The sequence below is a fragment of the Ambystoma mexicanum genome, chromosome 6q (assembly GCF_040938575.1).
Source record: "Ambystoma mexicanum isolate Mex_15411 chromosome 6q, UKY_AmexF1_1, whole genome shotgun sequence".
Classification (NCBI taxonomy): Eukaryota; Metazoa; Chordata; class Amphibia; order Caudata; family Ambystomatidae; genus Ambystoma; species Ambystoma mexicanum.
The window spans coordinates 1171476937-1171500346 of NC_090937.1; the positions used below are offsets into that span (position 1 = coordinate 1171476937).

The 23410-nt window shown below is 43.3% G+C and overlaps 1 protein-coding gene across 2 annotated transcripts in view; it reads left to right on the plus strand.

The window, feature by feature from the left end:
• Nucleotides 1-12106, plus strand: part of SMIM14 (small integral membrane protein 14) — an 821041-nt gene extending 808935 nt beyond the window's left edge. For both annotated transcript variants that reach the window (XM_069631778.1, XM_069631777.1), the window contains one exon: nucleotides 6287-12106. In XM_069631778.1, coding sequence (XP_069487879.1) covers nucleotides 6287-6325 — 39 coding nt within the window. In that variant the 3' untranslated portion in view covers nucleotides 6326-12106. The remainder of the gene's footprint in view (nucleotides 1-6286) is intronic.
• Nucleotides 12107-23410: the final 11304 nt, after the last annotated feature.

Sequence of the window (23410 nt, forward strand, 5' to 3'; positions counted from 1 at the left end):
TTTAAATAAATTTTACAACATACAAAACATAACCAACACACCCGACATTTCCGGTAACTTGTTACATCGCAATAATTTACATGTCAATTGTTACTATCATCCCCCCTCCTGCCTCCCCCCTCCCCTTTAACTCGAGCTTCCTCCTCAGTTCAACAGATTTCTATTCTCAGGGGGCTAGGCTCCCTCGCCGTTCTCGGACATATCGCATTCGCTGGATTCGACAAGGGAGGATCCCGACAGTGTGGCAACCATTTGTCTCCATGCCATAAGTGGCCCCACTTCTTCTTCTCCCCCGCTACTAGCTGCCTCATACCATGCTATGGTCTCAGCATCTGCCCATTTCAAAAGGTCATTCCACCAAACCTCTAATTGGGGTCTGTGAGCTGCTTTCCATCCCATGGCTATTCTCCATACAGATTCCACATCCAGCTTAATTCCCTTCTCAGACAGTCGTAGCTTGACCTCCCCCCCCCCCAGAATTTTCCCACCTCCGTGCAGGCCCAGAACATATGGATCATCCTGGCATTCACCTCCCTGCGCTTGGGGCATTTTTGTACCTTTGTGCTCCCAAAGCTGGCAATCCTTAGGGGGGGGGGTCATATATGCCTTGTGGGTGACATATAGCTGCATCTGCTGCAGCATAGCATTCCTGGGCACCTTTTTATGATATCTCTGGGCTCTTTACCACTGTCCATCTTGCATGGGTTCTCCTGATTCCTCCTCCCACAAGCACGTGGAGGCTTAATGTGAGAAGGAATAATACGTGCCCAAGGAAAAAAGTGTGAACTGTGGTTCCTGCCCAGTGGCCATGACACTGCTAGACTTTAGGCCAGAATGGCGAGAAAGGAAGAGAAGGCTAAAACAATCACAAAAATAAAGGTGGGGTGGGTGGTGACCAATATGGACACCAAAGATATCGCCCAGGAGTTTTCGAGGTTTTACACAGTACTATACAGCTCTGCAAATCCTTTAGAACAGTGCCAAAAGGACTATATAGGAGCAGGAGAATTGGCTCAGATAACAGAACAGGAAAGAGAGTGCTAGAGGGAGAAATCACACCGGACGAGGTGCAGACTGTCATTATAAGTCTACCGAGCAATAAGTCCCCCGGCCTGGACGGTTTAAGCGCAGAATTTTATATTACACCATCCATGGAAGAGGCAAAAGTAGTCCTACTCCCAAAAGAAGGCAAAGACATGACTGTATGCAGCTCTTATAGGCCGATAGCCCTAATTAATGTATTTGTATTTTATTTGTATTTTATTTTATTTATAAAGTGCCTTACGCCAAAGCGCTGTACATCAAAACAACATGATACATAAAACAATAACAGTGAAAGCAACATTCAGTTATGAATCAGTCCAACAAAACAGTGAGAAGAGCAATTAAACTGGAGGGAAGAGGGGAAACTTAGCAGTAGAACTGAGAGGGAGGAGAGGGAGGGGGGAGGAGCAGAAGGAGGGGAGGGGGAAAGGATGGGAGTGGGGAGGAGGGAGAGAGGAAGGAAATGATCAAGGGGAGAGAGGAAGGAAGGAGGGGGGCAGGAGGGGGAAGCGGTTTCATGGCGGAGAATGGAGAAGGAGAGATTTAAGGGATGTGCGGATTGAGAAGAAGGAAGGAATAATGCGGATAGAGAGAGTTAAAGAGTTCCAGTGCAGGGGGGCAAGGAGCTGGAAGGAACGGAAGCGGACGCAAAGATTTTTTACAAAGGTCCTGGCAAATCGCCCAGAGCAAATCCTTCCAAACATAATTGGCCCATGCCAGTCAGGGTTCCTCAGTGGCAGGTAGACGAGTGATAACACAGGGATGATATCTCTACTTATAGAAAAGGCTAACAAAAAGAAAATCGTAGAAATTATAGTAGCTTTAGATGCGGAAAAGGCCTTTGACAGGGTGGAGTGGCGGTTTGTTTATTGCAATGAAGCAAATGGGCTTTGGCGAGAAACCTCTAACAAGGATAAAAGCCAACTACCAGAACCCATCCTTCATTAAGGCTGGCAATAAATGGGCAGTTATTCCGAGCCCATTAAGGTCCACAGGGGTATTAAGCAGGGATGCCCCCTGTCCCTCTTGCTCTATGTAATTGATTTGGAACTACTTTTGGCGGCAATAAGAGCAAATGGGGAGATTGTAGGGTACCATTTGGGGGAAAGGTCCATAAGATAGCTGCTTTTTCAGATGACATACTGCTGACTTTGATGACTCTGGAGGGATCCCGCTTGGCAATGCAGAGAGAGATAATACGGTTCGAGCCAGTAGCTGGGCTAAAAATAAACCCCCAAAAAACAGACATTTTGAATCTCACAATTCCGAAAGAGACCGAGGAGTGGGGCTCAAGGGCACGCTTCCATACAAATGGGTCGAGATGTACATAACCAACCTAGGAATAAAGCCAACTAGAAATTTGGACGAGTTCTATTGGGCCAATTACATGCCCTTGTTAGAAGTATTAAAGAACAAACTAAGGTCCAACTCCCAGGTGCAACTTGGGTCCTTCCTCTCCGTTATCTTTTTCTCTACCTGTGGTATCCCCCAGGGGTCTAACCTCTATCCCTGGTTGTTCAACCTACAACTGGCACTTCTTGCCCACCACATTGCCGCTCACTGCCCCAACTTTCAGTGCTATGCGGATGACACTCAGCTCATTTTCATGCTATCTTCGGCCACCTCTTCTCCGTCTCTCATCTCTGAGTGTCTGTCTGCTATCCAGGAGTGGTTTGCTGCCAATTACCCCTGCCTTAATGCAAGTAAAACTGAGATTCCCCTCATCGGCACACCCGCTCCCTCCTTTCCTGTCGCTCTCTGGCCGGCTGCTCTTGGCCCTCCTCCTGCTCCTACATGCAAGGCTAAAAACCTCTGGGTCATCTTTGACTCCACACTCTCCTTCTTTCCTCACATCTCTGACGTCTCTAAGAAGTCACACTACCAGCTGCACCTCCTCTGAGGTATTCTACCTTTCCTCTCCTTCCCCCAGAAGCTCACTGTCTCCAGAGCTCTGGTTCTCTCTAGACTGGACTACTGCAACAGTCTCTTTCTAAATCTGCCTGCCTCTACTCTCTGCAACTCATCCTGAACAGGACTGCAAGACTTGTCCTTGGCCTCAAGCCCAGGGATCGTATCTCTCCTGGACTGAAATTTCTGCACTGGCTCCCAGTGGCTGCGAGGATCAAGTTCAATACCTTCAACTCTCTCTTCCTGAATATCTTCCCTCTCAAGCTCTTCGCTCATCCGCCTCCAACTCCCTTAGGGTCAGTCGCTTCCCCAAGCACTTGAGGAGAACCATCTCCGGTTCTGGAAGCACCTAAAAACCGTTCTCTTTGCTTCTGCCTTTTCTCCTTCTCTCCCCTGCTGACCTCCTGGCTGAAACTGAATCTGCACTGGTTACCTGGCCACCCTTTGTTCTCAGGCCCAGGTCCCTCCCCCACCAGTCACACACACACCAGCATTGCCGGCCTGGCAACACCGCACTTAGGGACTGTTTCTGTATCCCTACAGTCCCACTACCAGCACTGACACCTGATGTCTGCAATTACCTTTGCACTTGCCACCTGTTGGCCGTTACTTTTACTTATTGTTATTATTCTTTCCCATGTACTGCACTGTCCCTTCCCCTCACCCCCGCACTTCCACCCTTCCCCCATCCCATGCACTTGCGTGATCTGAATGACACCTGGCCTAGTAGGATCGTTGTCTGTCCTCCCTTTGTTCCCCCTCCCTTGCCTCGTCGCGCCTTGAAACACTTGTTTATAGGTGCATTATAAATGCCATATCATAATTGACTGGGGACCACTAACTATAACCTGGATGGGTAGAATCAATGTTATAAAGCTGGTTATTTTATCACAGTTGTTGTATTATTTCATGACTCTCCCCATCCAGGTCCTGGCTTACTTATACTGGGCTGTCCAAAAACATACTGGGAGATTTGTCTGGAACGGTAAAAGACTGAGGATAGCTAGAAGGGTACTGATGATGCCTAGAAGTGGAGGAGGAATGGGGGAACAGGACCTTAAAACATACTTTATGGCGACACAAATAAGGATAATGAGGTACTGGCTGAAAGGTGACCCAGAAAAGATATGGAGGACAATGGATAAGGCAGTAATAGAGGACAATCTAGAGGAGGTACTCTGGAAACCAAGGGGAGACAGACCAAAAAAGATGTACTCCAGTAGGATACTGACGGTGGAAGGGGACACCTGGGATGAGGCAATAAGACGGGCCCAAATCACCACATTTCCGTCTCCATTTACACCGATTTTAGGCAACCCAAATTTCACTCCAGGATATGGAGAAAAGGGCTTCGGGGTGTGGTGGGAAGGAGGTTGCCAAAAGATCTGGGACATGTTTGTTGGTCCAGATATTAAAACATTCGCCCAATGCAAGGCAGATTTTATATTGGAAGAAAAGGAGCGGTTTAGATACTTTCAAATAAGGCACTGGTTTATGCAGCCGTCCATGAAGGAGGCAGCGAGGCGCAGTTTAACCCCCTTTGAGAAATGCCTAGCGTCTGAATCCGGAGACAAACACCTATTGGGGGCATTTTACTCGCTTATCAAACAGGGTGAGGAAACCAGGGGAAAGGAAATACATGGCACCCTGGCAAAGGGTAACAGGCCAAAAGATTGAGACAACAGAATGGAAGCATATGTGGGCTAATATACCCAAGCAAACAAGATCGCTACAAATCCAGGAATTATGGGTTACATTTATGTTACAATGGCACCTAACGCCAAGATAAAATACACAAATTCTATCTCTCAGTATCTAATCTTTGCTGGAGACAATGTGGCATGGTGGGGACCTGGAACCATATCTGGTGGGACTGTCCTCTAATTCAGGATTACTGCAAGGTAATATGGGAAGCTCTAGGGGAGGCACTGGGCCTGAAGGGAAGAGGTAATAGAGGTGTGTCCATATTGGGGTAGAGGGACAATTGGAAGAACTGTCCTCCAGAGCGGAGCGTAAAATATGCGTCATTCTGATGATGGCTGGGGGTAGCGCATCAATGGAAATCAAAGGATCCCCCAACTGAGCATGAATGGGTGGGAAAAGTTAGGAACTTTGCAGTACTGGAATGGGCTACCTACTCGCTACAAAGTGATCACCAAGGTTTTATGGAGGACTGACCCTGGGGTTTCTTCAAAACGGGGCAAGGGCATACTGGTGCCCGAGGAGGATGAGCCTGTTAGGCCTGGTGGAATAAAAACAAGGTTGCAAGACTGTACGAGGTTATGAATCAAGGATCAATTGAAAAGAATGCTTACCAAGGATGTTCTGACTCTTTGGGAGGGAAACATTGTGTTGGAAAAATTGTGAAAATGTCAATAAAACGTTTTATGAAAACAAAAAAGATGCACAATTACTATATGGATTTGTGCTGGAAACTGTGCGGGGAGAAAGACACAGCTTTCCATTTGTGGTGGATTTGCCCAAATCTCATTTTAATTTGAAGGAAATCTTGAATGCAGTAGATCAAATTCTAGATTGCTTGCAGTGTCCTAGATAAACCCCACATGCTGATCCTGAGGATGCAAGACCCATATTAGTCCAGATTTAGCAACAGCAACTGGAACATTCTACATATGTTAACTGCTGAGGCAAAGATGCAGATTTCAGCATCTTGGAAGAGGACTATATCTCCCTTCTGCGATGGATGCACAGACATCAGGAATGAATGGCTCTCTAGGGCAGCCTTCATACTCTCACTGCAGACCATGCTCGTTTTCGTAAAGGTATATAAATCAATAGTGGACTATTTAAAGGCAGACTTCAATGTACTGCTGTTTTGCCAGACTGTTAATGTTCAATTTGTTTCTGTGACACTGTGGTATAATTATGCCTTTGGGTTTCTATGGAATACCTTGCCTATAAAGGTTACTGGGACCATGTCAAGATTGAAGGGATTCAAAGCTCATTGGTTGCTTGGCTCTAGCTATGCAGAGGTATACCACATTCCTTAATGAGGGGCTCTGTTTCTTCCTTTTATTGTATTTTTTGCATCTAGTTTGTTTCAGTCCGCACTTTCAGACAGACCATGTGCTACTGTGGCAAATAACTCTGCTGTTTACCATCTACTATATGTTCTGCTTCTCTCTGGTGTATTACATTTTAAAAAACGATATATGCAAAAAGAAGAAAATGAAATGTTGATTGTCATGAATGTTCTTTTAAAAGCCTAAAATCAGCATAACTAAGCCACCTAGAAATGTCTTTATCCCTGATTTTGAATTTCCTTTAGGGTTTTCCGTTTTTAAGGTTTAACAAACCAATTCTTTGTTCACAGAATCGAGGACATGAACCGCCAGCCCCACCTGTGGACTAGACAACAATCAGAAAAACAAAGAAGACATTGTACGACCAAATGAACGAGCACGGCCGACTACCCATGGAAGAGGATTACTATTATCTTTTGTGCATTTGCATAGGAAACTTTATTTGCAGGCTTTAATTAGTTGTCCGATTCTTATTTTACTTTGTTTTGCTTCGTTTAATTTATAATTCCAGTTTTGAGCTTTGATAAAATGATAGTTCTTTATAAAATGATTTATCTATAGTAATTGATTGGTCTATACAAGATTAGTGCTTACCAGAATTAAAGGGTACAGTTCTGCAGCTCAAACATACTTTGAACCTTGCACGCTTCTATTAGTCACTATTTTTGTTGTTTTATCAATTTTGGAATTGATATACATAGAGAACTTCAAACGTTCCATTCTTTCTTTTTCATTTGTGCCGATCCGAATGTCTATTTACAATGGTTTGACAAAATGTAATATGAACCTAATTATCAGATCAATATTGATTATACTGCTCTAATTTTTCAGCAGCACACCTGCTTATGTACAGCAACAAGTACCAGGTTTTCAGTAGACTATCCAGTCTGCTGATGACCAAGTGATTGTCATACACAAAGCGCCTTACTCCTTTCGCTCCTCACAAAAAGGTTGTTCTTTTTGATGGAGATCATGGTATGCTTCTACCATGGTAATAATCTGGGCCAAAAAGCTATTTGTAATGTGGTATTTTAGAAACCAGAATCACAGGAAACAATAGAGTTTTAGAGCCATATTATGATGTCAAAACATCTTGAGCTGTTGTGTGATGTCCGCTTTATAGGAAATGCTGGCCTGGGCTAGAACCGACATCATCTTTTAAAAAACGTTGAGGTGAAGGTTTTCAAAAACAAAATTGTGAATAAGGAATTGCAAACATATAGTTCTGGTAAATTAAGTATGTTAAGGCATTTGGTATGTCAGAACTGCACTTTGCACTCAAATAGAGAGTCTGTAAAAAGACTAGTTCAAACCTGATCTCTTATTTCTAATAAAAAAAATGGCTCACTTTTTATAGTCCATAACATCATTTCTAGATCTTGTTCAAATTGTCTGCATAAAGTCAGTGTCAGTTGTTTATAGTTCTAGGGTAGCAAAGCAATGAAAGGTTCCACTTTTCAGAACTCCAGCACATTGAATCTACTTTGAAATGCTTCTTTTTTGTGAATAAATCTAATATTTCCACCCTTTTTGTTTTCCCTGCTCGAAGTGCTGTCAAGCGCACTGTGCATTTGCATACTGCACAAGTAGCAGCATGCATACAGCGACTTGATGAAGAAGTAAAATAAGCAGTACAAAGCAGTCTTACTGTCAGTGAAGGAAAGGCGCTTCAAATGTAGCCTTCTGCAAGTGTATATTTCTGTTTATACAGCACCAGGGAAATCAAACTCTCACTGGTCATATGTTTGTTGGCAAATCTTCAGAGATTTGGCATATACCGTTTTCTGGGAATGTCAGATTTTAACATTCTAATACACAGAATGTACATTTTCACATAGAGGTTTAGCTATTCTAAGGGGGCAGCAAATACTTGAAGGAAGTATGAGAGGTTAAGAAAATCTATATAACATTACTGGAAAACAAGCAGTTGCCCATTATTGTGAATAAACAATATACTGGGCACAGTTTTCATTTAATCCTCACTACACATGTAGTGCTGTGGTCTTCCCTGTTCACACTCAGTGCCTCAAGTGGGTTACAGCTTCACCCTTGCTCACAATTGCCATATTCAGCTGCTTAACCATCAGATATGTTTAGATCAATGTTAGATCTAATATTGGATATTAATATTATCTAATATTAGACAAATATCCAGTAAATATGTAAAATTGAAATAAACATTTTGTTTTTGATTAATTATAGAGTATTAAATCCAAAGTAACGAAGGATACTTTCTTTCTGCACATTGCTGAACACAGGGCATCCCTAACCTTGGCAAGAACAGAAGTTACTCTTGGGTTGTGAACTAGGTTAATGTAAAGATGTTACAGAATGTCAGCAGTTATAATAGTAGAACACAATTGTAGATACTGTAACAAAAAAAAGGAAGTGTTTCCTATATGGTGATTCTCTAAATAGTGAAGTCACAGGATTAGGGAGTTTGGCATCTTTTAATTGCAAGAATGTGTGGGTGAATTTGCACAGACATTATTCGTAGAATTTTATCAACAATTTGCAAAGGTTAAAAGTTCTGATCGACATGCAGAAAATTTTGTTTACTAACATGTTAAGAATGCCTAGATGTGCTAATAGGGTCCTCCTCTTGATTGCTTTCTGTAGTCTATCTAAGAATTTCTTGCCATATATACTATTAGGATTGGAAGGAAATCTTCTGCCCCGTTCTGTTTTGTTTACAATTCCGCTGTATGCATATGCATTGACAATGCGAAAGAGCAAAGTAAGGAAAGGAATGATGTTCTGCTGGTTTTATTGAGCCCCATTTGTAGTCGTTTGTTCGCTTAAAAATAGATTGCAAATGAGCCCAGATTGGGGAAAGTCCATTTGAAGAGAAGTTTAGAAATAAAGAACCTGGTTAAAGAAGGACACACAATTAGTTGTAGACCTTTTTGCTTCTTGGGCTCTAGTTGAAATAACTCCATAGTGATGAGTGCTTTTGCTCCCAGTGGTCTGCCTGCATTTTGCAGTTCCTTAAGATTAGGGAAGATCATTCTACAAGAGAAAATTGATGAGCTGCCTTATAGCAAAAGTAGAGGTTGCCAATATATTCTGTGCCTTTTAACTCGAAATAAAGCATATTATTTTTTAAAGGTCACTGTCAGGACCCCCCTGAGGCAATGCTGTTCCCTTACCAATTTAATACTATCAGATTTAGCTAAGCGATTCTGGACCATTCTTCCATTTGAAAAGCTTCAGAGGAAGACCTGAAGACAAGTTGTTCCATAATACAATTGTAAGAACAAACATTGCTTTGCAAACGCGTGACTACTACTAAAAGAGTATCCAAAGAGCAGAAAAGAACTGGAAATCCCAGCGCTTGTACAATGACATCAATTGTACACAATCAAATAATTAACAAACTCGCAGCAGTAGAATGTATCTAGTCATGGAGCTCTGCTCAGGTCTGCAGCAAATAGAAACAAAAACACAAAATGATACAATCACACTGCGCGTGTGTCCTCTAACTTTTTTAATGAAACTAAACAAAATCCATCTTTTTGGATCAGCTGACACGTGTTTCGAGTTCTGCAACGCGTTTAGAGTTTGCTACTGAAAGGCGTTGTTCAGTGATTTGCAGTGCCTCATTTGCGAGGAGATGTATGATAAGTGATGAGTGAATGCACCTGGTTTGGAACTAATTAGTTTGGATCCTGTACACAAGGGATCATCAGCCCTAGAAGAAGAGCATAGCTCGAAACACTTGTTGGCTGTTACAAAAAGAAGGATTGTGTTTTGTTGCACTAAAAAAGTTTGAGGACACACACGCATTGTGATTGTATCATTTTGTGTTTTTGTTTCTACTGCTAAAAGAGACACATCCATTGTCTGTTTCACTTTTTGAGATCACTTTGTCAGGACTTGGAGGGGTACTTCTTATGGTGTGCATTAACAGAGCAAGGCTGTCAGTTCACAGCCAAATCCAGCTCTGAAACAGGCAAAGATCTTTTGAGGAGGATGAAACCACAATGGTTCCAAGGGGAAGAGTTCAAATGAGGAAAACATTGAAGGGTGTACAAAGTTGAATATTCTCAAATGATGGCACCTATTGTGTTCATCTACTGTCTATTTTAAGTAAGATGAAGCACTTTAAGCTTTGTCTCTAAAAGTCATGACGGGAGCTACTGATACTGGAGTGACACATACTGCAATGATGCTAACCTCCCTAAAGAATTTTAACTTTTCTGTAGGAGTATATAGATTGTTCAATGGTAAACATTTCTGTTGCTTTTTTTGATGAGTTTTTAAATCTGACGTTTGCCAGCATGCATGATCTAAACGTCCCCTTTGAACCATCATTTGCTATTTCTATAGTTCTGTCTTGCTTTGTTCCCAGTGAGTTACTCTGTTTAGTCTACTCGTATTTCTTTCATCAAACCATCAAGAGGTCCTAGTAACTTGAGGTTCTGCAATGGAGGTTTGTTGTAAAAATATATATTTAAATAATTCTGCAAAATGTATACGTACAGTGTCTGATCTGGTGAGCTTTAGAAGGTTTGATTTGGGATTGATTTGTGGGAGAAGTTCATCTGGTTACAAGCCTGCTACATGTGTTTTGGCAAGTACTTTCTGCTGAACGTTTTAAATGCAAATGCTACTTTGTGTCTTGTACTTTGTGGTGTTTTCCACATATTAATCAGTATATGTGTTTATCAAAGATGGTACAGAACCAGAGAGTATGTGTAACCCACATTCGAACTTCTTCAGACCCCTTCACACTGCAGGTCTTTAGTCAGTGGCCGGGTGTCTGTCAGTTCACCCTGATCATTGTTACCATAGTTCTTTTTTTAACATAAGTTTGCAATAGTGTCAATTTTTCTCAATGCTGTGCCCCATTTAATTGTCATGTACAGCAACAGTAAGGAATTGGGTGCTAGAATTTCTAGTGCTTGGAAGTGATCCAGTTCTTGGACAAGGTGCCAGTATTGTAATTGAAAACCTATAACACATAAGGTAGAGTTAGTCTTCATGTTAATGGGTATGTGCAAGTTGAAGAAACGTACATGCAATCATTTGGAAGCTATGGCACTCTGCTTGTATGGCATGCTCATTTCAGAACATTGATATGTTTGAACAACCTGCTCTTCAATCCTTTGTATAAGAAATAAGAGGTATAGCTGGAGTCACCGATGATACCTTTGGCAGTTCTAGAATGTCCAACTTAAGGCTTAACATATCTACATTGCACAGCTAAGTTTGTATATTTGCCAAATACTTTATTTTGCAGTCTCTGAATACCTTATAATGGCACATAGAAAAACTATGAAATTGAGGTGATGGATTTGTAATGTAGTAGGCAGTACTTGGATCTCATTATTATTATAGTACTATTATCTCATGGTGCAATGCAGTGTTCGTTGCAAGATGAATGCCATTGGCACCTGGTCTCTCACAATATTTTAATGCACATCTTCATAAGGGGTTTGTAGTGTTCTATACACAGTGCCATGTCATACCTTGAAGCCCTAAACATGTTTTGAAATGTATTTTCTTTAATATGTCTTTTACCGTTATCTATGTTAGAAGCAAGTGGTGGACTGTTCCAGGTTCATTTTAAAGCAACTCACATAGTTTAGCTTTTACTTTAGAACCAACACTGTCAGTCATTTGCAATCTAATTCTCTTTTTTTAATTATACGTAGAATATGCTATGTTTAAGAGTTATTGAGATCTCCAGTCATACAGCCTAGGATTTAACTGAGGTTAGCGGGTTGAATAGTATTTAAACTGTGCCAATTTTAGTAACCAGATTTACCAACTTTCCAATATGATCCTTTGGAAGGGATGGTGAAGGGATTTTATAGTGCCATAGTCTCTAAGACCTTAGCAAGACCTGCTTGTCGAGGCTGCTGATCTAAGATTTTTTATTTGGTCATGTAAAATGGCACATAATCCAATACAGGTAGACAATAGTAGAATCATGATTTACCACATGTACATGTATAGCTTAAAATGCCTGAATGATGCCCAACAAATAAAAAAAAAATTACCATTCAGAATTTCAAACTTATCTTTTACTGAGAACTTGGGTCCAGGGTAAAGGGCTTGTACTATGCACTTTTTTTATCAACTTAATAAATAAATAGCAAACTTGACTGGTGTTTTTTTCTTTCTTCAAGCTATTAAGAAATATTGAAAAACACATTAGCCATGTGCATTTTAATTGGTGTGCTGCCTTTTCGCACATGAGTGTAAATGGTATATATTTGTGGCTTTAACTGATTTGTGTGTAGGAAATCACCAGATGCACATGCTGAAATGTGTTTGCTTGTGGGGAGGGTCTCAAACAACAAATCAAATGGGTGCTCTCCTGTGTAAATACAAGCATATGTGTATACAGTTCTTGCATTTTATTTTACCCGTAACACTATCTATGTCAGCCAGCCCGCTTGCATGCACATTTATAATGTTTAAAGATGAGACTACCATTGTTTCGTCAACCGCTTTTTAAATGTTTGTAGTTTGTCTGACTCAATTCCGTTGAGGCGATGAAAAACACATACATGGGGCCGATTTACTAAGCTCAAAAAAATAGCGTAAATAGAATTTAAGCCATTTTTTGGGTTAAGTTTTTCTTAAGCTGTTTTTTGAGTTTAGTAATTTTAGTTTTACTGATGCCATTTCTTTTAGCTTCGTAAATCTGGCCCATATTTAGTGTGTACGTATAGGGGAATAAATGCGAGGGGGTAGGGTGGGGCATGGGCGGCATTCGTAGGGATCCCACGACGAAAACAGCGGAGTGAAAAATACATAGACAAAATTGCATTTACCAAAATGCAAACCTTTTTAAAAGGTTGAAAAACTGCAGAACCTTAAAGTTGAAAATGTCAGGTCTATTTTAGCTCCTGTACCCTTCCCCATTCTCATTGTAAGGTAATAAAACAACAAATCCGTGCATATAAATTATGATTTCTCCTTTGAGTCCGATATCTTTATGAATACTACTTCCACTTACTGTTATTGTAGTGGGGGTAGTTGATTTTTATAACTTATCTCATATAAGTTATAAAAATGTGTTCGCTTAAATAATTTTAACGCAAGGAAAACCCTTTTTTGTGTTAACTAGTTAGACAGCATCCTTTGTGAGAGGGCTTCAAGCACACAGAACGGTCCTGCTGTTATATCTGATCCCTTACAATTTAATTTTTCTGATTTTTCTGATCCTATGTTCTGTGCAGGCTCCTTTATTGCACTTGGCTATGCGCACATTTTGATCTTCATGTGAACTAGAGCAATCTGATGGCAACTACAGCTCAAAGTGGGCTACATTTGGTATTCTTTCCAACTGCCAGTGCGTAATGGGTGAAACTAATTAAATCTGGTTTTCAGGGATGGGGAAACTATGATGGGCTCAAAACCTCAATCTAGCGATCTCCATATGGGATGGTTTAAAGTAAGAAAGAATTACGACATCTAATGCAGAGAGGAAGGGTACCTTGTGAGGAATGGCCATCTGCTTTATAAATAAAAATGTTTTATAAATAAAATGATGGGGGTAATGTAATCTCCGGAAGGGTAATCTGCTGAGCAGATTTTCCTTTTGTACCTCCATGCCAAAAGCATAGTGAACATGTGCCCTGCTGCTTCAGTAGTCTGATCTGCAGTGCCTGCCCTACCAGTAGCACAGAGTAGGTTCTAAGGTCACAAGTGCCCATTTGAAAGCCAAGTCTCTGCGGCGAAGGGTCCGTATTTAAGACATGCCCCCTGCATCAAAACTACAACTAGCATACGTAACCCATGATGGTGGTAGGGTAAATTCGAAAATAAAGCTATGCCCGAGATTTGGCATAATGCATGGCGCTACTTATGATCGTGGCCGCCACTTCCAAATTGATATTGCATGTGTGTGAGTCAACTCTGCTGTGGAAGGTGATGTGTATTCTGGGCAGACAGGTTGAGACTGCCAAATGGCAGGTCAGAAACCTGAATAGTCATACCTTTTCTGTGATCTTTGTGAGGGCAGGTAACACCTCCGCCAGAGACAGCCACACAGTAGGCTGCTGTCCTGGGCCCAGGCATCAAAGGAGCACACCCATTCAAAAGGAGCAGCCTCACACCAGGATGTTGCATCTCTAAAGTTCTTTTATCCTGCCCTTCCCTTCTCACTAAGAACAGAGTACACAGGAGGGCTATGTTCATTGGAAGGAGATTGCCAGCATTTTGCTTCTGTCCCTCTCTCTCTCTCCTTCCTGTCCCCTCCACTTCCTCTGGGGCAAAGCACTTTGAATGTGGTGTCAGAAGGGCAAAGTCTACGTCTTTCAAGAACAGGGATTGGACCACTAAGGCAGGCTAAATTTTAATCCAATCACCTGGGGACCTGTGCCTTCATCCCACCCCTTCAGATTCTATCTGCATTCTTGTCTTTCTGGAACAACACCCCAGAAGGACTTCGTTTGGGGAAGGTTGCACTATCCAAAGCCCTCTGCCTGGGGTGAAGGAGCCGTCGAAAGCAGAGTAGAGCTCTGTCCACTCGCAGGGCACATTGCGGGGTGACTTTTGCTGTGTACCAGGAACGGCCACTCTGCACCGGAATCTTCTAAAGCTAAAAGAGCAGACCATGAATGGAACAATCCTATACTCTAGTCCCGCTGTTTTGCTGCACCGAACCAGTCGCTGCGTATTCACCACCCCTACAACGAGACAAATAGGCCGGCGCTGGCTTTTGTGCTCCTCCACCCATCCGAACGATATTGCTTGCACTTCAAACCAACTCGACACTGCATCGTGACCTAGTTGAGCCCGTCACCTGCTAGGCTTGGATCAACTGTTAGACGCAATCGCTGGAGAGACACATGCTGACTCTGACCAGGGGTTACATCCACAGCTCGACCAGACTACCCCTCGATCGGCCACTTCACCAAACAGCACCTTGGAGCACCCAAGATCACCAATTCGACGACCGTCGTCTGCCGATGAACCCCTGGAGCATCACACATCAACCCAATCCAGCTGCTAAAGCCTGGCTTGGCCCGGCCCATCTTCAAAGAGATTGTTGGCCATGTCCTAACCTGCATCTCTGAAAGCCCCCCTTCAACCACACAGAGCAACCGCATTTGTCCTGCCAGACGCCCGCTTGCAACACTGTACCCCAACCGAACTCTGTCTGCTTGCATCAACGCTCAACACAGTCAATCCACCAAAGAACTGAAACCAGATACTGTTGACCACGAAGTTTCCCCTCAGTCCACTAGGACCCTAAAGACTGGTTAGGTCACCTCAGCACATTCTTTCACCTAAGACATATGCTTTTTGTGGTTGGTATTTGCATATAACTCCTGTACTCATGCTCAGAGTGCTACTTTCTTCAGTCTGTTGCATGTTCTCTGTTCTTCCACAGGTGCCCAGGGGATTTTTGAACAGCATTTTCTTAGCTCTATTGCATATTGGAAGTCCGGGTGTACTTCCAATAACCTCTGCCTCAACGCCGGCAAGACTGAGATCCTTCTTATTGGGACTCCTGCTCCCTCTTTCTTCCACTCACTCTGGCCATCTTCTATGGGCTCTCCCCCTTCTGCTTCATCGGTAGCCAGAAACCTTGGAGTCATCTTAGACTCTTCTTTCTTTCCTCCCTCACATTCAGGACCTTGCCAAGAAGGCCCACTTTCAACTCCACCTCCTCAAAGGAATTCTTCTTTTTCTCACTCCCCCAGAAGCTCAATGTCTCCAGAGCTTTGGTTCTCTCTAGGCTAGACTACTGCAATAGCCTTTTCCTTAATCTACCTACTTCTTCTCTATGACCCCTGAATAGAGCTGCAAGACTTATCCCTAGCCTCAAGCCCAAGGACTGCATCTCTCCAGCCCTAAAGAGTCTCCACTGGCTCCCGGTTGCTGCAAGGATCAAATTCAAATCCCTCTACATCATCCACAAGGCCATCTGGGACTGGGGACCATGCTATCTACAACTTGCTCTCACTAGATACTCTCCTTCCATATCTTTACGCTCGTCCGGCAACAACTTTCTGCGTGTCAAGCTCTTCGCTGAACAGTGAGCTGGTGGCCGATCTTTTGCCTCTGCAGGCCCCTTCCTATGGAACATCCTCCCCCTTCCTCTTCGTCTTGAGCCGGATCTCCTCAAATTCCGGAAGCTCCTCAAGACTTTCCTCTTCACCTCCTCTTTCTCTTCATCCCTCCTCTGCCCACAGCTGCTGAGATTGGTGACCAGGGCCCTTATGTGTCCTCCTGGGCCCTGGCCTCCCACCTCCAACTGCCTTCAGCCTCCACCCGCTCCCAGCACTTACCTTGGCACCCACTGCCTATCCCACCACATGCTGGCACTTTATTGGCAGCGGACCACTCACCTAGGCACTTACTGCTGCTCACACACTGCTAACACTTCCCTCTTGTTACACTTGGCACTTTCTCTCTCTCTCTATCTCTCCTCTCTCTCTTTCCATGTTCTGAATGCTCACAACCCCTAGTAGGTCCGGCTCTATCTTTCATCGTTATTTGATTTTCATTTCCATGTTCTCTTCCTGTGGGTGCTTTGAAACAACAATTAATTTGATATATAAGCGCCTTACAAATGCACAATACATACATAATTGGTATATATATTTGTATAGAACCTTGATTGGACATTATTTATTTATTCCTTTCTATTGCGCCGGTAACTCGCAAGTCTCGGGCGCAGATACATGGACACATGAGACAAACAAGAATCAAATGAGACAAAGGCAGAGTGCTTAGAGAGTATGTCTGAGTAGAACTATGTGGGAGTTTAGTTGAAGAAATTAGTCTTTACCAGTTTGCGGAAGCGTAGGTAGTTAGCTTCTTTTCTTATCTTAAAGGGCAGATTATTCAATAGTCCTGCTGTGATAATCGGAAAGGATTTGCCCAGTCCTAGCTTGCGTTTGTGCGTAGCTACCGCAATCCTGTTTTGGTTCGCTGATCTTAGTCTGCGGATGGGTGCATATGTGTGCATTTTAGATTTCAGGTATCCTGGTGCCTTCCCGTGGATGCGGTGGGCTAGGGTGAGAGCCTTGAATTGAATTCTATTTTCAACTCTGAGCCAGTGCAGCTCTTTCCTGGAGTTACTGATATGATCGGATTTGGATTTGTACTTGATAATCCTGGCTGCATTATTCTGTATAATCTGGTAGACTTGGAGACATTTTTTGTTTGCCCCTACCATCAGGGCATTGCCGTAGTCAAGGCGGGATAGAATGGTTGCCCTAGCCACAGTGATACAATTGCCCTCCGACCGGGATGGTCTAATGGCTTTGAGAAGTCCAAGATAGCAGTTGCATGTTTTTTTTATATATTGTGTCTGCGCTTCGGCCCCTAATGATGCTTCCTTCATCATGCCTAATGTTTTAACTTTGTCCAGAACCTTAATCTGTGTGTTTTCAATCTGAAATTAGCTGTATTCTGGAAAAAGGGAGTTTCTGACTCGGTCTTCTTGCCATTTAGGCACATCCAATTTGTATCCATCCACTGTTCTATGATGGAGTAGATCCTGAGTAAGTTATCGTTATGTTGTTTGTGATCCCCACAGAGTTCCATCACTAGCTGAGTATCATCAGCGTAGTTTGTAAAAAAGATATTTATGTGATCTACACATTCCTTTTATTTTGGACTGTTGTTCGGATCACTGCTGATTCATACTCACACACCTTCTTAAGTGCATAGCCTTCCCTCTGCCCACGTTATCATAAAAGGCATATCTCTTAACTGTCACTATTTCACCTTTAAGATTGCTTTGGGTTTTGGTTTGTAGAAGTGTGAGGCCTGACTGGGCAATCTTGCCTCTACTCATCATTGTACTCCTGGGGAGCAGAATCCAGTTCGTCACATACCTGGACTGGATAGAAGAAACATGAAGGAAACCCCTTGTAATGCATAAATCATAATGAAAGTTTTGATGTAGAAAGTCTTGACCTCAAATATTCCCACATTTAAGGTCCCAATACAGAGGACATTGATGTGTAAAGCTGTGACTATTATCTAGACATATGACGCCTGACATAGACTGGTGAAAATGGATCGCAGAAGAGCTGGTGGTCGAATGGCCATGTTCTATAAGCAGGACCGCTGGCTGCAAGGGTACTCTTACAAGAGGGTGGATTTAGAACTTTGGCTTATCTGCAAGCAGTACCCTGGACCAGCCTGCCTGGGAATTCTTAGGGCCTGCTGTAAGATTTATTGGGACAGGAATAGCAATGTCTCTCTAGATCTCTTTTGGGCAGGGGCTGGGTTCTTCTGAGTTACCCTTCCCTGCCTGTGCTACAGTTACCTTGTTCTGTGAAGAGAGCAGGAGGGCGATATTGGGTTCCACTATGGTGTAAAGTAAGCTTAGGAGAAGGGAGAAGATTGGAGCTGGGGCTAATCTATTTTGAACTACTGAAAAGCAAGAGGTGGACCACTTTTTAAATGCATCTTCCAATGTAGCTCCGGTGGTTTTAGAAATGAGCAGGTATACTGTTGGGCGGATAAACCATGTTGGGATGGAAGGTAACACCTAAGACAGTTTATTGGAAGAAGGGATGAGATGTAGTTGCTCATCAAGAGTGACAGTCTAGCCCAAGTGGAAACGAGAACCTGCACAAGACAGGCACCCTGAAGATAGGGTGCCACCGTTTTGAAAATGATGCCACAAGAAAAAAAGTAATTCTGCAGCACAGTTTTATAAATTGGGCTGCATTTTTGTGGATTTAAAAGAAAATAGTAACTAAATGTACATAATTGCATTACTTATATCTTTGTTATGCCCGTTGATAGTAAACACCCTCTTATAGAGGACATTTCTTCATTCAAATAAAATGTGGGGCTTGAAAATACTTGCAGTGCGGTCATGGGGCATAGGAAATTGATATGCATTTGTTCTTAAGACTAAGGAAAATGGTTGACAGAATTCAAAATAGCCAATGTGTTGCAAACACAAAATCTGTGTATACTGAATAGGGTGACAAATGGATTCATGCCTGTCCCACCTCCTAAGTAAAATCTGGGAATTAGTCTTCAGCCCAGTAGGAACTGAAATTGCAAATTAGTGGGTTTCAAATGGTTGTGCAATATGCTGTATCTTGTGCTAAAATACACTGGTGGCATGGGAAAGAAGCCCTGTTTAGGCCTACTTTTGGACATTAGTACGCTTTTGACAGCAAGTGCTACTTTACGTACATTATCAGCTGTTTTGTGGAGAGTGACAAGTAATCTTGTATCTGCTTGTAAGAGACGGCCTTGTGGATTGGGTTAGGAAGAGGGTCCCGGTTTCATATTGACAGGTCACCATAGATTCTTAATGACCAATGGGTAAATTCGGCTGAAGTAGAGAAGGAGCAACCAACGTAGCATTACAGCATTGCACTCAGTAGCGCGGCTCACATAGGATATTGGGTGGGAGCAGACAGTAAGGCACCAGGAAGCTCGAAACAACAAAGAAACCAGGGCACTTTTCACTCTTTACCCTATCCAACATGTTAAGTTATACCACGCACCGTTTCCATTTTCATGATCTCAGGCCCTCACATGGCTCTATATGGAAAAGTGGGTAGGGTTGGTTATTGTAGAAGGGGAAGGGATAGGTTAGATGCTGTGCTCATCTGTTGATGCATGAAGAACCAGGAGCAACTAGCTGTGTGTGTGAGTGAGCTTTATGTATGTGCTTTGGGCTTGTTGTGTACGGAAGGACGGTGTCCAGTGTTTCACTTGTTTGTTGTCTGAGGTGGATTAGTAACTGGGTTAGTGGTGTGCGGTTTGCATGTTTTAGTGCATTTATTCACTAGTCCTCTGGGCGTGTGCTGTAGTTGAGGAGTGTGGGTTACGTGGGAGAGAAGTGGTTAACAACCCACCTTCTCTGTCTGCACCCCTGCCGCCCCAGATGGTTATTCAGTTTTAAGCTTTACAGATTGTCCGAAAATGTGAGAGTGCCAATGCAGTGAACTGTCATTTAGCCCCAACATGATGCCGTAAGCTTGCTTCTGTGTGCTAAAAGAAAAAAATAAGGCAGTTTCTGAAGTTGGACTAACTATCATTACACTACAGAGGCTGTGCTGGTGCTTTAGGGCGAATTTCTGAGGGGACCCAGACATGATTATATCCTCAAACACCTTTTATTCCTTCCATTTTGATTTAAAATGTAATTCCAGCATCGGATCAGTATGTAATGCCATCAGGTAATTCAGAACCGGCATGGGGAATGGACAGGAACCTTCCTCCGATGAACTGCACTATGCAATGCAGGCCTGGACAGCAGGGCACGCATAACCAGCGAAAGCTTAATATCACAGAGTGGTTTCGACAAAGAACACAAGAGCGGTATCAGGATTAAACAAACAGTTACATTGGGAAAGAGCATAAAATGGGACGCAATGTCATTTAAACCAGAAGCGATTTTGGTCAGAATGGTAAATTCCTCCAAGATGGTGGTCCAACTGCATGCAGCCAAAAATTCCAAAAACAGTATCTTGGTCACGCGTCATTCAGTCCGGGTGTGTACTTTCACAGTTGTTGTGTCCTTTTGCTCATCGGAATTTTGCTGAGTTCCAGATGTACAGCAGCAGGTTCCATGTAGGGCAGAACTCTTCTGAACGAAGCAGGCTGACTGGGCTTACAGGTAGACAACATGCTTCCTGGAGCCTCCTTACCACCTGTCTGCCAAACTACTCTTGCATTCCTCCTGGTAGCTCTGATGGGTCGCTTTACTAGCTCTGTAAGGACCTCATCAATGCCTTACTGTGTGCACATACCTCCCTCCACTCTTTCGCTCCTTTAATATGGGATTTGTGGGTTCCTCTCCACACACTTTCCTCCACTCATTTGTGCTTTCTGTCCTCAGCAACTCCTTTTGCCACCGCCTCTGCTCCTACTTTAACCACTCTCTTTACCCTTTTCCACCTTCACTACCCTAACCTTTGCCACCACCTCTCCTCTCTCCAGCACCTTTCCTCCTCCTGCCTTTCTGCTCCCCAGCCTTCTCCAAATACATTTAGTCTCCTGCTCAAAACGCAGACCAGTACTCCATTTGATGTTTGTTTTTTTTTCCATCTCCATGGGCCAGTCTCCTTCTCAGGGTCGGCATGCATCTTTCATTCTTTTATGCGATTGATTACCTTTCAACAAGCGTCTCCACACAGGTACCTCTAATGGAACAAAATTATTTCACGGCAGTCCATGTTCTGTGGCGGCAGTCCATGCAGGTCCACATGAGCCCTGGCAGAATAGCCTCCTGTCACTGGAGCAAAGGAGAGTAGAGAACTGGGATACCTTTTGTCAAAGTGGCAGGTGGCCATGCCCCTTGACCTGCCCCCAACCAACCGCCACAAACTGTCAACGTGCACACTGCCCTAAACACCCAACCCCACCGCCAGACATTTGACCCAGAAGTCTACTTTGCATCAAACCAAAATTACAGCCATGTGCCGAACGGGAAGTCCAGCACCACAGACATGTTCTGTACGAAGTGATGCAAGGGGTCAGTATCCAACCCACATGCCTAGACTTGTGATGCAGAGTTCACTTTACAGACCTCACCCTTTAACATTGTCTATGAGGAAATGATGTAGTGCACTAAGCCCCACCCATGAGTCGGAGATGTAAATGTGAGGTGGGCATGCTGTAGCCACACAGGCATCTTCCAGATAGCGTAAACACCCTCATAGTACTACATCACGTGAACTGAAGGATGTATTATTCTAAAAAAAGATGGCTTCATGAGCAGCTTGAACACCATCGACCGACAACTACAACCAAACGAAAACATCCACACCAACCAGCCTGACCGGTGATTAACTGGTGTACACCAATGAGGGCCTCAGCCAGCAGTTTTCGGATCTCAAGTCTTCAAGATCTACCCCGACTTGTTTCTCCCATACAATTTTGTAATGATGCTAGAACCTCTACAAGCATGCTGTATGTTGCATTTATGCAACTTAATGAAGAGGGTGCTGAGGCAGCTGAGCCTACCAATGGAGCCTACGAGGACATTGGATGAGCCATTTCTAGAGGCTGTGCTGGCAGATGTACAAGGCGACTGTATGGATGAAGGCTGCACAACTATGGTCATGGACGATGCCCCACTGGAGCTGAAGCAGTTAGCCTTAGTCATGAACCAATGTACCCATGTATGTGTTGATGCCCTCTAAATGTATAATCATGCACGCTCATGTATCACTGATTTGATGCCACATCTTATTTTCTCCGCCGCAAGTGTCAACAGTCATCATTCAACACTGTCAATTTCAACTGCGTGTTGTGGAAGAACACACTCTGATTTTCCATCTCACTGATTATGTTTATTAAATGAAAAGTGAAAACTCATATCTTTCCCTGTGCTAAGGGTTTTCCCTACCTAACAAAGGTGCTTGTCAGTGAGAGTCCAAATCAAGATCAGTCAAATATCCAAACTAGCCTATCCTAACCCTGCCACTATAAGAACAACAAAATCACAGGAGAATGACTCCCTTCTCCTGTGAGCTGGCTCCTTTTCAAGTTTTATTCAATAAAGTATCCATAGGTAGTTCTTGGTAACTACTTTTATTAAGTGACACATTTGTTATTTATGTGTGTCCCTTTCCTTTCAGGGGATAACTGTTTTCCTTTCTCTTCATTCAAGTGTAAGGTTCTTCCCTCATTCAATGTTAGCTCTATCTTGACTGGGACGAGTATGAGCGTTCCAGTAATGATCCCCCTCCTGGGACTCCCGCTGTCCCAGTTACCTCTATTGTTCAGGGATAACGTCATTAGGGCTCCTAACCAGTTGGGACCCTCTTTTGCTGGTCAGGTTGGCTTCTCGTAATTTCTGTGGTTCCACATACGGTTTCTCTGTTCTTTCTTCAGTCGGTCCGTTTCGAGTTAAATCAAAGGAAGTGGTATCGGTGTTGGTCATGAACCCACGGGTTCATCAGAACTTGCTTGCGGTCACGCCACCACTCAGCTGTTGCTCGGGATAAGAACGCCTTGCTTCTGCGAACAGTTTTTGGAACTTGCAAGTTCTCTTTCTCTCCCAATGTCTCCTCCTCTATCTTTTATTACGCTGCCATAGGACTTCCCTGGTACAATGTCATAGTCCTTCATCTCTGTTTGGTTCACACTCTATTCTTCCAGAGGTTTTCTTCATCTCAATATAATATACATTTTCCTTCATAGGCGCAATTAGGGTGTTTGGATGACAACAACATATTTTGGTTTGTTCTTAATATCTTTCTTCACTGGATGTTTTTGAGGGTAGATTAGTGGCAGGTTGCTTAGGGAATTCCTCATAAGAACAGGTGCCCTTGTCCCTAGAACGGGAGTCTCTCCCGGTGAGGTCCCGCTTGCCTCTATCCCTAGGGAGGGTATTGCAGAGTGTGCTCATCTCCCTAGCCTCACAGGGAAAGGCTCCCCCTTGGGGAGAAGTGACAGATTCCTGCGATTTGTCACAGTGTGATGTTCAAAATTGTTTGAAAGCCCAACCACACAAA